The following is a 13,661-nucleotide window of genomic DNA, read 5'->3' as shown; positions in this document are numbered from 1 at the left end:
CTTATTTATTTACTTTATTTTATTACATTTCATATTTGTTTACATATTCTGCTCTGGGTGGCCCCATATTCGAACACCGTCAGACATAACTTCAAAATGATAGTATAAAATTTCGATCTTCCTTTTATTTGTCCTGAATATGAAAAAGAATCTGCGAAGTTCAGAAAAAAAGTGTATTGAAAGTAATTTTTGTATGAGGATATTTAATAGAAACTTGTAAAGAAAACCAACTCCCGATTGCGTCTGCATGACTCCTGCACGACTTTACAATTCACTTTAAGTTGGTTTTGTCATAGCTAATTAAAAGTGAGGTATTAATCGAAATCTCGCCAAAAAGCTAACTATAACTTGGTTAGTTTTAACAATTGATAATTTTTCACTGCAGGGTAGTTTCTCTGTAAGGCATTCTTTGTTCGCTTCTCTGGATTCGGTTTATCCATGCGTTCTCCCTTCGTTTGAAGGTAATGCTGTCGGTAAGGGCTTACCGCCCATGACATGCCCATGTCAAAATAATGCCTTCTTGAAGCGGAAGGGTATGCGATTCCCATCGCCTAGCTCGTTTCCACTTTCGTTTCTGTGGCAATCGTGTTTTTTGCTGGGTTGGTATAATATTTCTGCAACTATATCAGTGCTCAATCTGGTCCTCAAGCCAGTTCTACACATTTCTAAAGTATTAAATATACGTTCTACAGAAGCATTAGAAAAGGGCTATATTAGTAATGCGGATATAATATTTTTTAATTGGGAAACTTATATGAACTTGAAGAATCTTTTAATTCAAAAACTTTTTTCCTATAATTTTCTGGATCTAATGAAGAATCAATATGAATACCCTTATGATCGAACAATGCGTGTTCTCTCTATTCGTTATCGAGTTGAAAATATAACATGAAATGGAAAAAATTATCGATAACATTTTGAATATTTAGCAGCAAATGCAGATGTGCTTAAGATCGAAAAAGACCACACAACCGTCTTGACAAACCAAGCGAAATATCCTTTTGCTTAAAGCTATTTATGTTGTGTATGGGAGTGTTTGAAGGTTTGACAAGCCGTTTGAGGGAAATGTGAACAAAACTCAAAATTTTTTGGTTTCTGGCCACCATGTTGACGTTTGTTCAAACCGCTTACGTTGTGTATGGTAAAATCGCCTCATTCGCAACGGAATTTTCACCGAAAGAGGGCACATGAGAGAAAAATCGAAGAAAACCAAACTCTTTTACATTGTGAACCGGAAGAAAACTAAAATTCTTTGCTTGAACGTGTCATGTTTGCATGGTGTATGGTTAATGTGACCAACTATTTCATAGCTTAAAGAAGTACAGGTTAGGCTGGGTTAGGTTCACGCCGAGAGCCGATTTAAAATTTCGAATGCGGCTAATTTCGATCCCTGAGAGCTCAGTGTTAGGTCAGAAGAGCGAGCCAAAATGCTTCCATCTTAGCCTCGCGAAGTTGGACAGTCTAAAAGAAAGTGTAGAGATGATTCTACTTCATCTTCCCTTTTAACAGCTGAAACAAAAGGTATCAGTTGAAATTCCTAGTCTTACCGAGTGAATATCAATCGCACAATGGCCTGTCAGAACCCCCTTCACTAGCTCTTGAGATGTAAGGTGGTATTCGGCACCTTTAAGGGATAGCGATAGGTCACTCGTTACTAGCGCTGAACTTTCCTCTTTGACGCGATGGATAACGTACGTTACCGATTTTTAACGCACCATCATACCCTTTAGCAGTGAGTCTACCGCTTCCTTAATGGCAGCCATTTCCACCTGAAAGAAGTCCAGAATCCTTAGTAATCCCTCTCTACCCAGTCATCTCTTGAGGGAATATAGGCAGAGAAGGAGCTTCTGGCAGGCATTTCGGAGGCGCTGTAATCTATGTGTCCAGGGCGAAGTCAAAGCCCCCCCAGAAATCCAGAGTGTTACCACCAGGTTTACCTTAGCCTAATAGCAGTTCCTGCTGCTAAAATTCTGTCTACAATATCTTCAGATGCCGTGTTCTACATGACGTTAAGCACCAGTATAGATGTGGTTCTTAATGCTCCACAAATTCCTAATTTACAAGTGTAGCTTTCTCTGGCGGGTTCCAACAGACAAGGGCTCCGTGAAAGAAGATAAGCTTAAATCTGGTTGCGTAGATCTAATGAATTACCTTTTGCCGATAGCTCCCTTACAGCACTGCCAGATAACCGACTCCTTTTTTACCCTTTCCTCAATGTTAGGCTTCCTCGACAGCTTCCTATTCAGGATAAAGCCTAAGTACTTGACCCTGTATGAGAGCCGCAGACGAACAACCGCACTCGAGGTAAACTTGAAGCAGAAAAAAAGGGTGTACAGAAATCGTCCTATAACCAAAAGATCCACATAATCTACATAGGCGATCACCCGACATCCCACTTTTTCCAGGTCCCCTAGAAGGTCGTTTACAACCGCAACGTAGAGCAGAGGAGGGAGAACACCAATTTGCGGAGTGCCCATATCGTCACTGCACTGAGCGCAGGCGCTCCCTGTAACGTTTGCGAATAAAACAACCGACGTTCTTGAGCTCTATTTCAAGACTAACTTTATTAGGTTAAAGCATGTACTGACTACCGTAGATACATAAAATATGCAAAACAGTAGTAAAGCATGCAAGTAATACATAAGAGAGAATATTAGGTGTATGTATGTACACATAAACATATATAGGAGAGCATATTCCACACTCCCCGACTCCGCCGCGACAGTTCTGTCACAAAGTAAGCTGTAGATAAGCCTTATTAGGTTGGTTTCAACCCCCAAATTATAAATAGACTTGAATATTGCCTCTGGAGTGACATTGCTGAAGACTCCCTCGATATCGAGGAAGGCCCCTACTGCGTGAAGGCTTCCTCTGACCACTTTAGCAATGTGTGCAGGGTGGTATCCACCGAGCTTGCAATAAATATGTTGAGCTCTTGTAATATAGTAACGAGGAATCGCGTTTCTTATGTACAGGTCTATCCAACTCTCTAGCGATNAGGAGGGAGAACACCAATTTGCGGAGTGCCCATATCGTCACTGCACTGAGCGCAGGCGCTCCCTGTAACGTTTGCGAATAAAACAACCGACGTTCTTGAGCTCTATTTCAAGACTAACTTTATTAGGTTAAAGCATGTACTGACTACCGTAGATACATAAAATATGCAAAACAGTAGTAAAGCATGCAAGTAATACATAAGAGAGAATATTAGGTGTATGTATGTACACATAAACATATATAGGAGAGCATATTCCACACTCCCCGACTCCGCCGCGACAGTTCTGTCACAAAGTAAGCTGTAGATAAGCCTTATTAGGTTGGTTTCAACCCCCAAATTATAAATAGACTTGAATATTGCCTCTGGAGTGACATTGCTGAAGACTCCCTCGATATCGAGGAAGGCCCCTACTGCGTGAAGGCTTCCTCTGACCACTTTAGCAATGTGTGCAGGGTGGTATCCACCGAGCTTGCAATAAATATGTTGAGCTCTTGTAATATAGTAACGAGGAATCGCGTTTCTTATGTACAGGTCTATCCAACTCTCTAGCGATTTTAGCGAAAACGAAGACAGACTGATAGACCTAAAATCTATAGTAGAAACATGAGATCAAAATATTGCAAAGAAGTACATTTGACTGTACTTCGAAGTACGAAGTACAAGAGCTAAAAAAGAAGTACTGTGCTTCCGAAAGAAGTACGGTTGGTCACATTATGTATGGTGAAATGGGAAAAGTAGGTTTGTAGAATGATTGACAAGCTGATTGTGTGGTGTATTTCGCTCTTTATAAAACTTCGGAAAGTTTTTTTTTTTTTCAAAAATTTACAGGGCGATTTAACAACTATGTTGTGTAAAACATGGTTGCATGTGTTATCTGCTAATATATCGAGAGAAAATTCCTTAAAAATTCCTCAAAAAATACGAAAGCGCACGCGAAATTCCTCACGTTTTGAGGAATTACTCAAAAAGTGGTCACACTGATGTATGTACATACATATTTACAAACGTAACTTCATCAGTTGGGCCGATGGAGTTTTTATAACAAATCTGTTAATTTGGGTCATATTTGGAATGTATATTGTAGCGCAAAATACATAAATATGTATGTATGTACAGTGGCGGGCCCAGGTAGGGGAAATCGGGGAAATTCTTGACTCGAAATATATTTTAAATTTTTAAAGCAGTAGGTTTCGTAGTCCATAACAATGCAGTTGTATTTTTAAATTTAGAATTCATAAAACTTCCGACTGCGGGATTTCGCTGTAACATTTTACTTTGCGCCTCGGTCTGGCACTGTTTGAGCTGTAGAACATCTCAATGAAGCTTTCCGCTTTACCTTTTGTACGAAAAACTGCGATCTCCGTACGGATTTTGCAACATAACGCGACAAAGCCTTTGTATCTCGCGAAAACGCACTGAGGACCTTCCGAGCACTGTTTTTATCACTTTGACCATGCTAACCCCCGCCACAGAATAAACAGTATACAGAAGACGCATGTCGACTATCCAACCAATTTGAATTTATGTCACGAGCGGTGAGGCAAGCAAGGGTATCACAAGCGGCGCTGCCTTTGTTACTTTAGCAGTATTTTCACTCGGCTGACGATGTTAATTCCATCGTCGCTATGACGACAAGATGTTAACTACGTTTTCCATCACGATCAGCGTTGCCGTTTTGGTACAATTGTATATTTTTTAATACTGTTTTTCTAAATTTTAATATCTGATCCTTTTTTGTTCCCAAATGCCGTATTTTGATACTTTCGGCTGGCAGAAATGAATTTTCGAAAACTATGAATAGTACTACTAGTCTAAAGGCTAATATTTTTTTATTGTTATTTGAAGTCTCACAATTTATATATAGATATTTATAAGTTGATTGGGTAACTCTTATAACTGTTATAGGACCCCTAAACCACACAAAAACATTACGAAATATCGAAAAAAATATATTTTTTTGAATTTAGTTTTTTTTTACGTTTTAAAGATGAAGCTATCAATATATACAACGCACATTCATATTTCTTGCACATATTTACTTGAGCAACGTTTCTTCAAAATAAGGTTTGCGCAATTTTATGCTGTAGTAAATTCCACAATATTGACTTGTACAAGTCTCGGGTTGCGCAAGGATTTTGTGTGGTTTAGGGGCCCTATAAGTTTGTTTTTCATTATGCAAATAAGCAGACAAAAGCAAGATATATAATTTTTTTTATAACTATGGATTTAATTATAAAATTTTATTTATTATTTGTTTTTTAAATAATAGTTTAATAAACAACAGTTTTGTTTGCTTTTGATACTTTTTCTGCTTGGCAACTGATACATTTTTTTCCAGCTCGCGGCAACGCTGATCACGATGTGTGTTTATGGCGAGATGTTAACTTCATGTTATTCATAGTGGACGTGATGTTAACTCCTCTGCTCTGTTCCGGGTCGCCATGTTATTCATAGTGGTCGTAATGTTAACTTCTCTGCTCTGGTCCGGGTTGTAATATTACGTCCGCCGAAGAAAAATAAATTTGTATGTGGTGCGTCTTCTGTATACTGTTTATTCTGTGCCCCCGCTCTCTGGCTTTCTCGTAACTGCCAGGCCTTATTTTTACCGATTAAAACCCCGCTAACTGTCGAATAGTGCAATCTTTAATTTTTAGGGTGTACTTAAGGTCGGATCATGTATAAACTCGTGCAAAATGGTTTGTCTCGGTTCCAACTCGGTTGCCATTTTTAACTCAACTAGGAATCAAATTCAAATGAAATATCTTCTACGTCAAACTAAGGTCATGGTCAACTTATGGTATTTGAATTTCAAAATATTGAAATCTTTTCGGGTAAGTTATAAGCTTCCCAAAGTGTCGCAGTTTTGGTGTGTTCATCCTTTAATAGGTTTGTCCCACAAGCTACTTGTAGAAAAACTCGGGCAAAGTTCAAACTGTGAGCGTATATCAAAAAACTCGAAAACTTACTTGCGGAGCGCGTATATGTAACTCGAAGTGACTTCGAGAAGCTTGAGGAACAAACCGAATGAATTGATGCTTTTGAACATTTTAATTCATGAAAAAAGTGTGCAATCACTTGAGTTTGAAATTTTATCTGTGTGCTAAGTTTGAAGTATTATGTTATTTAAGTAGGCCTATCAGTTTTTCGAATTCACTGAATTTTCAAAATTTTGAAATTATGTACTTACACTCCTATGCTGTAATCCGTCGTAGATTCGATTTTGCTACGAATCTTAAAATTGGTATGCTGAAATCCGTGTTGTCGTATCGTAGTTTCGAAATTAGTAGGCCATCTTCGAAATTCGTAATGTTGGTATGCCTGGATGCGACGTAGCTGTCATTTTTATGTATTTGCCGGAAGTTTTGTACGAATAGCAGCTCGTGTCGGAGCGAAACAAATTGTATTAAAATATCAATAAAATAAAGTGTGTAAACGCAAATATATGTATGTAAGTTGAAGTGTGAATAAAAAAAAATTTATTATTAAATGCTTACACAATTATCAAGTCGAAGATCACAATAAATCGCTCGCAATGCGAAAAACTGGTGGAATGCATGAGCGAAAGGCCGGACATTGCCCGGCTTTGGATTTGTAAAAGTAGCTANCGGGTAAGTTATAAGCTTCCCAAAGTGTCGCAGTTTTGGTGTGTTCATCCTTTAATAGGTTTGTCCCACAAGCTACTTGTAGAAAAACTCGGGCAAAGTTCAAACTGTGAGCGTATATCAAAAAACTCGAAAACTTACTTGCGGAGCGCGTATATGTAACTCGAAGTGACTTCGAGAAGCTTGAGGAACAAACCGAATGAATTGATGCTTTTGAACATTTTAATTCATGAAAAAAGTGTGCAATCACTTGAGTTTGAAATTTTATCTGTGTGCTAAGTTTGAAGTATTATGTTATTTAAGTAGGCCTATCAGTTTTTCGAATTCACTGAATTTTCAAAATTTTGAAATTATGTACTTACACTCCTATGCTGTAATCCGTCGTAGATTCGATTTTGCTACGAATCTTAAAATTGGTATGCTGAAATCCGTGTTGTCGTATCGTAGTTTCGAAATTAGTAGGCCATCTTCGAAATTCGTAATGTTGGTATGCCTGGATGCGACGTAGCTGTCATTTTTATGTATTTGCCGGAAGTTTTGTACGAATAGCAGCTCGTGTCGGAGCGAAACAAATTGTATTAAAATATCAATAAAATAAAGTGTGTAAACGCAAATATATGTATGTAAGTTGAAGTGTGAATAAAAAAAAATTTATTATTAAATGCTTACACAATTATCAAGTCGAAGATCACAATAAATCGCTCGCAATGCGAAAAACTGGTGGAATGCATGAGCGAAAGGCCGGACATTGCCCGGCTTTGGATTTGTAAAAGTAGCTAAAGAGGATGTGATGTGGTGGCATTTTGGGAAAGCTTTGCAAGAATTAAAGCGGCACAATATCTAGTTGAATGGACGCCCTTAAAAAGAGGGAGCATACATTTATCATTTAAGCTAAATGGATCAGAACTGTCTCGTAGCGATCTCCTTTGTATATTAATGCAACAGTTGGCTGCAGCACGTTCTTTCTCCTGAGACAAAAGTGCACCGGCCACTGCATCCATTATATTTTACTTAATTAAGGGAAAGCCTTTTCAAATACGATTAATTATTTTTTTTAATTTCACTGCTCACTTGCGATTATATTTATTTTGATTTGTTTGTGTCAAAGCAGCTGATAAAGAACTTCGAATTTCACTATTTTAGTTGGGAGCGCCGTTGATAGTTACGATCGGATTACAGCATACCAATTTGCGAATTTTCGGAACGGAGCTACGAATTCGTAACTACGAACTTTCGGATTACAGCATACGGGCGTTAATGTTCAATTTTTACTTTTTTTGTTATATTTTCGAATTTGTATTATTTTACACAGTTGAAAGTCACAGTAAGTTTGAATATTTTCACAGGTTCAGAAAACAACGAAAATTCCAAAGTTTTGAGTTTTATAGTATTATTAAATTTCTTGAGATTTCTTATTTTTAGGATAATTTCCAAAATTTCAAAAACTATCGAAATCCGGGAGTTTCTAGGAATTTTGGTAAAATGAGAATATTTTGAAATGTACAAAATTATTGAGATTTTAGATATTTTCCAAAATTTTGAGAACTTTATTTATCCTAAAATCCATCATAAATGTAAAAATGTGAAACATCACAAATTGTCGAAAAATTATTATGTTCATGGTACTTGTGTGTAAAAAATAGAAAATTCTAAGAATTCTAAAAGATATTAACATTTTCGAAAAATTCCAAAATTGTTCCACTTTTCTGAACTTTTCCAAAATTTTGTATTGATATAACAAAGTTTGCGAATTTTAAATTTTTTGAAAATTTTGAAAACATCAACGTCCAAAAATTGTTTGAATCTTCAAGAATTACGATAATTTTTTAAATTTTCAAAAACGACGAAATATAAAAATGTTTTCGACATTCGAAAACTTTTATTTTCGTTTGATCAATTTTGTATATTCGACACTTTTACTTAGAAAAATTTTGTTAGAATTCCTACAATTCTCAAAATTTTTGAAAAATACAAAATTTCTAGAAATCTAGTATTCATCATTATATTGAATTATTGGGATTTACCAAAATTTCTCAAATTCACAAAGTTTTGAAGGTTAAGAAAATTTTGGAATTCCATGAATGGAATTATTAAAAAGGGGAAACTTCAAGAAACTAAAAATATAAAAACTCTAAAAATTTTAAATTGCGGTGATTTTTATATTTATATACACGATATCTGTTGAAAAATCATCAAGGGTAGAAGTCAAAAATTTTGCACTACATTAGCTACTAGTGTTATCCGAAAATTTAGTGCAGTACCCCCAACCAGTGTTGCCGGTAACTTCGTTAATAAAATCCCGTCCAAATATAACATAAATCCCGTTTTGTACTAAAGTTATAACAGAAATCCCGCGCTATATGTATCTATTATACATAAAATGCTTTTAGATGAAGAAACACGCGTATAGCATAGAAGGGTTCTACACGTAATTCTAAGCAAATTTGCTGAAGAAACAATAGGTCTTAAATTAATTTGGAGTTTGCCAAATTGCGAAAATAGTTTTCGAAGTAAATGTGAAATTTTTCACTTTGCGTCCTCTGGTGAAATTTATAAGTAAAAGATAAATCCAGAAAAGGATTCCTAATACCAAAAAATCGCGTATAGCATGTTTTTAAACGAAACCGAAGCACTTTCTAACGGCACTGCAGCAAAGTGCTAAGAAACATATTTTTGCAATTTGGCAAACTCCAAATTGATTTTTGATCCATGGTTTCTTCGGCAAATTCGCTTAGAATTACCACCCACACAAATTGACCCACCACATAATTACATATATATACAATATATATAGGATTTATATGGATCATTCACGTCAAAACGCATGCGGCTTTGCTCAAAAATGGTGGAGAGCTTTCGTTGCTTTTAAGATGTGAAAAGTTAGGTTTTTTTAGAATCGAAGGTTATGTGGCGCTTATAAAAAATAACGATTCGGTCACCGTCGCCAATTTTCAATGATTATTGCGTTTCAGATTAAGACTAAAAATTATCCTGGGTTATCAGGTGTCTAGCAATACAAGATTAATTGTTCATGCCTATTACGGTATCCGACGAATGCCATCCGCGGGGAATGCGAATCGAATTGAGAAGATCTGGTATTCTCATAACCGATCGGCAATGGAGTTCGCGAATAAAAATTTGTTGATAAAGCAGTTCGCGGATTCACTGTATTCCCATAATCGTAATCGAAACGCAATAAGTGTCTTTTGCTCTAAGTGTCATTCGCTGAATAATTGTTGCGGATTTAATAAAAAAAATTGAAAATATCACGCAATAAGATGGAGTTCAATAAAAGGTGACTTATTTTTAACATTTTTTAGTAAATTATATGTGCTTATTATGTTTTCTAACAGAAGTCGTACCACAAACCGAGAACAATTCGCTTTAATGGCTGAACGGATGAAGCTCAACGGGGGCATTGCCAAAAGTATGTCCAATGAGCCACCAGAGGTAGTATCCGTGTTCTGGACATCACTTAGCACGGACTTAAATGCGTTAGGACCTCCAACAAAGTCCCTTGCCGAGTGGAAAAAAGTAAGAAAGTTGATTATTTATAAACCAATTTTATTAAACTTGAACTATTTTCAGGTATGGTCAGATTTTAAATCCTCCATAAAGAAAAAATTGTCTAACAACCGAATACAAATGCGAGCAACAGGTGGAGGTCCAAATAGGGAGGTACAATTGACTGCTTTGGAAGAGGAAGTTGCGCAGCTGGTGAATATTTATGACGCCGTTGCGGGAGTCTCCGGCAGGCACTGTGGTACGCCACAAGGCCCATCTCGTGGTAGCCACACAGACAGCGCAGCTTCCGAGCCATCTACCAGTGGTGCAGTAAACAGGGAAGAAGCTGATAATATGGAAAATGCTGAAAATTCAAATGGAAACAGTTCTTCACCTACGTCTCCGCAACCCCAACAGAGAGTGCCACAAAGGAGAACCCAATTGACGCTCCTTAAAACTCAGTTGGATATGCAAAAAAAATATTACGACAACGTCGTATGTAATTTAAAAAGTCAAAAAAGAAAAATGGAAGATGTAGCAAATAATTTAAAAAAAATGCAAAAAACAATGAGCAGTCTCAACAACAACGTTGAGGGTATGCGCTCCATACTAGGGAACTTAGTTGCCGAGACAAAAAGACATAATTTGGTAACGGAACAATTATTGCGGCACAAGACCAAAGTTAAGGAGCAACTTTTAGAATTGGAGATACAGGGAGTGAAAAATGCGCTAAAGAAGTAGTAGATATAGTTTAAGTTTAGCTATGAAGGCAGCAATACATATCTAGTTTAGCTTTAGCCATGAAGGCAGCAATACATATTTAGTTTAGCTTTAGCCATGAAGGCAGCAATTTTATTTATAATAAAATAAAACTTATGACAAAAAACTTTGGAGCATTTGATTACGTAGTTGAACTGCTTCAGTATAATACCTCTCCGGTCGCTCGATTTCTTGGAAATCGGTGTCTGAATCTTCCTCATTAGTTACGTGATCAAGATACTCATCATGGATATTGTAGTGAATGCGTAAATTGTGTAGTGCCGCAGCTACATTGATTATTTTCACAGCCTTTTCAGGAGAATAATGAAGTTGGCGCGCAGACAGAAGACATCTACACCAGTTTTTCCAAACACCAATAGTTCTCTCTATAATGTTTCGCCCAGAACTATGCCATTTGTTAAAGCGACTTGAAGGAGTATTAGGTGCAGGGTTCCGAAAAGGAGTTATAAGCCAGGGTGCGAGACCGTACCCTGCGTCACCTAAGAATTAAATAAAAAATTATTATATGTAAAGAATATGAAGTTGAATAGTAAATTATATAATTTATAGTTATACCTAATAGTCGCAGATTTCGATTACCACCTTCATATTGTGCTTGGAAGTATTGTGATACGTCGCTGTTAGACCAAACAAATGAATCGTGAGCTGACCCTGGGTATTTCGCGTTAACGTACCTTATGCGCTGTTTATGATCACATATCTAAACCATGAAAAAAAAAATATATAAAACTATTGCAAAAAAAATGTACAAACTTACAACAAGCACATTGAGACTATAGAAGCCTTTTCTATTATAAAAAAGGTGAGAGTTTGAGCCTGTAGGTTTTGCTATCCTTATGTGCGTACCATCAATGCACATTACAATCCCGGGAATTTTCGATTTGTTGTAAAAGTAACTCCGAGACTCCATTTGCTCCTCGTCATTCATTTTTAAATTCAACCACTTATCACACAACTCGTTTTCCAGAATATCAATAACCTCTGAAAATATCTTAGAAACTGTTGGTTGAGCCATACCAAGCATGTAGTCTTTGCCAACAGCATTTTGGTAGCTTCCTTCTGCTAAGATTCGCAGACATAAAGATAGCTTTTGTTGCCGACTAATTGCTGTGGATTTTATCACGGGAGGAATTTTACCGCAAATTATGCTTGAAATATGTTTATATGCATTTTTATTTACTCGAAATTGTTTAATAAACCTGTTGGAGACAAAAGTGTATATTCGCATGTGTGATCAAACTTTTATACTTATTTTGCTTACTCTATGTCTGTCAGTTTAAAAATGTTAGGTGCTCTATCCCTCACGGACCTTCTTACACTTGCGGAACTACTTTCATCTTCATCATTGTTAAAATAAAAAGCAATCGAATCCATTTTAACACAAATTTAATTTTTTCCAAACACAAATTAATTAAAAATGACAATTCGAGAAATGTCAAAAAGCGTTTGACACAATCCGCTGCGTGAGTCGATAAAGCAGCCATCCGACGTTTATGGGAATACCGCAAACTTCAACATGCGAGGGGAATGCGAATCGAATGCCATTCGCGGGAGTGGCATTCGTCGGATACCGTAATAGTCATGGTTGTCTTTCACGAAGTTCTTTAAATAAATTTTGAGCTAAGTAGTCACCCGTATTTCGGGGGTTACTACTAGTTATAATAAATTGTTAGTTTAATTTCCTATAAAATTTACCTTTAGGTTTATACATTTTAAGAATACGTTAAAAAAAGCGAGACGTCTGCTTTTTAAATAATTTTTGTAAAACAAATCGGCAAGTACATATCGTTCCCCGCATGCCAGAAACATGAATGTGTAAAGATGAAAATTTTTTAGTTTTTTTATATGTTACTACTATTTTTTGATTATAAAGCAGATTTTTGACATTTCTCCAGATGTAAACATTAAGCATAGCTTTGCCACATTGAAATTTTTTGAGAAGGGAGATTTTTATGAAATATTTGGGATTTAATAGAAGAGTAAGATGTACATATAAAAAATTCCAAGTTGATGTGATCGATAAACAAATTTGAAAGTTCTTATTAAGCATTTAAAGATCCTTTGAAGAATATCAATCTATAGAGATGAGGAAATAAAAAACAATCCAGTTTTGCAACTTTATTTATTAAAAAGCTTTAGATGGCAATAAATAATTATTTTTTTCTTAGGCCATTTTATTTTAAACGAAATAAACAAATTTAAATGACATGAAACAAACATTATTTTAGGTTGTAATTTTCTTAACATTTTTGCAGAAAACCATTTTTCGTAGAAATGGTATAAAACTCTTAAAAATCAATATTTTTCAATCGGAAAACTGTGGTTCTCTTCAGGAGACTTCCAGTATTAATATCAAATTGTTTATTTAACCATTTTTTATGATTAAAGATTTTTCCATTGCATTTTCTAGGGGTTTTGGAGGACCTATAAAATATAGTTACTATGAAAAAATGGTTAAAGAGACAACTGCGTATTATTACTGGGAATCTCCTGAAGATAAGAAAAGTTTTCCGATCGAAAACTGTTGATTTTCAAGAATTCTACACTATTTCTACTAAAAGTTGTTTTTCCCCCATATAAAATACATGGAAAATTTTGAGCGCTTTGAGCACTCCCTATTTTTATTTTTATTTCAAAATAAAAAAATAGGGGTATATTTTTTATACCCGAGCGCACTTGTGCACAAGGGTATATTAATTTTGTTCACATAACGGTTGTTTGTAACAGCCAAAACGAATCGAGATAGATATAGACAAATGTATACATAAATGATCAGG

General features: G+C 35.9%; 3 protein-coding genes across 5 annotated transcripts in view; 2 read left to right on the top strand and 1 right to left on the bottom strand.

The window, feature by feature from the left end:
* The window catches only part of Mondo (MLX interacting protein mondo), a 419,132-nt gene that overhangs the window by 56,365 nt on the left and 349,106 nt on the right, over positions 1-13,661 (top strand). The window lies entirely within an intron of this gene.
* LOC108382203 (uncharacterized) lies at positions 9,804-10,864 on the top strand. 2 transcript variants are annotated; one of them, XM_017638606.1, is made up of 3 exons: positions 9,804-9,895; positions 9,954-10,134; positions 10,189-10,864. In XM_017638606.1, the coding sequence occupies exons 1-3, from the start codon at positions 9,879-9,881 to the stop codon at positions 10,843-10,845; spliced, it is 855 nt and encodes a 284-aa protein (XP_017494095.1). In that variant the 5' UTR covers positions 9,804-9,878; the 3' UTR covers positions 10,846-10,864. The 2 variants fall into 2 exon arrangements, with proteins under 2 accessions (XP_017494095.1, XP_017494088.1); XM_017638599.1 differs by having other exon boundaries at positions 9,954-10,864.
* On the bottom strand, positions 10,939-12,275 carry LOC108382193 (putative nuclease HARBI1). The gene is made up of 4 exons (XM_017638591.1): positions 12,146-12,275; positions 11,642-12,083; positions 11,440-11,584; positions 10,939-11,363 (listed from the first exon to the last, which is right to left on the bottom strand). The coding sequence occupies exons 1-4, from the start codon at positions 12,256-12,258 to the stop codon at positions 10,978-10,980; spliced, it is 1,086 nt and encodes a 361-aa protein (XP_017494080.1). The 5' UTR covers positions 12,259-12,275; the 3' UTR covers positions 10,939-10,977.

Source organism: Rhagoletis zephyria, unplaced genomic scaffold (assembly GCF_001687245.7).
Source record: "Rhagoletis zephyria isolate East Lansing unplaced genomic scaffold, Rhagoletis_zephyria_1.1 Rzeph_scaffold_00144, whole genome shotgun sequence".
Lineage (NCBI taxonomy): Eukaryota > Metazoa > Arthropoda > Insecta > Diptera > Tephritidae > Rhagoletis > Rhagoletis zephyria.
This window is presented reverse-complemented; position numbering and strand designations above follow the sequence as displayed.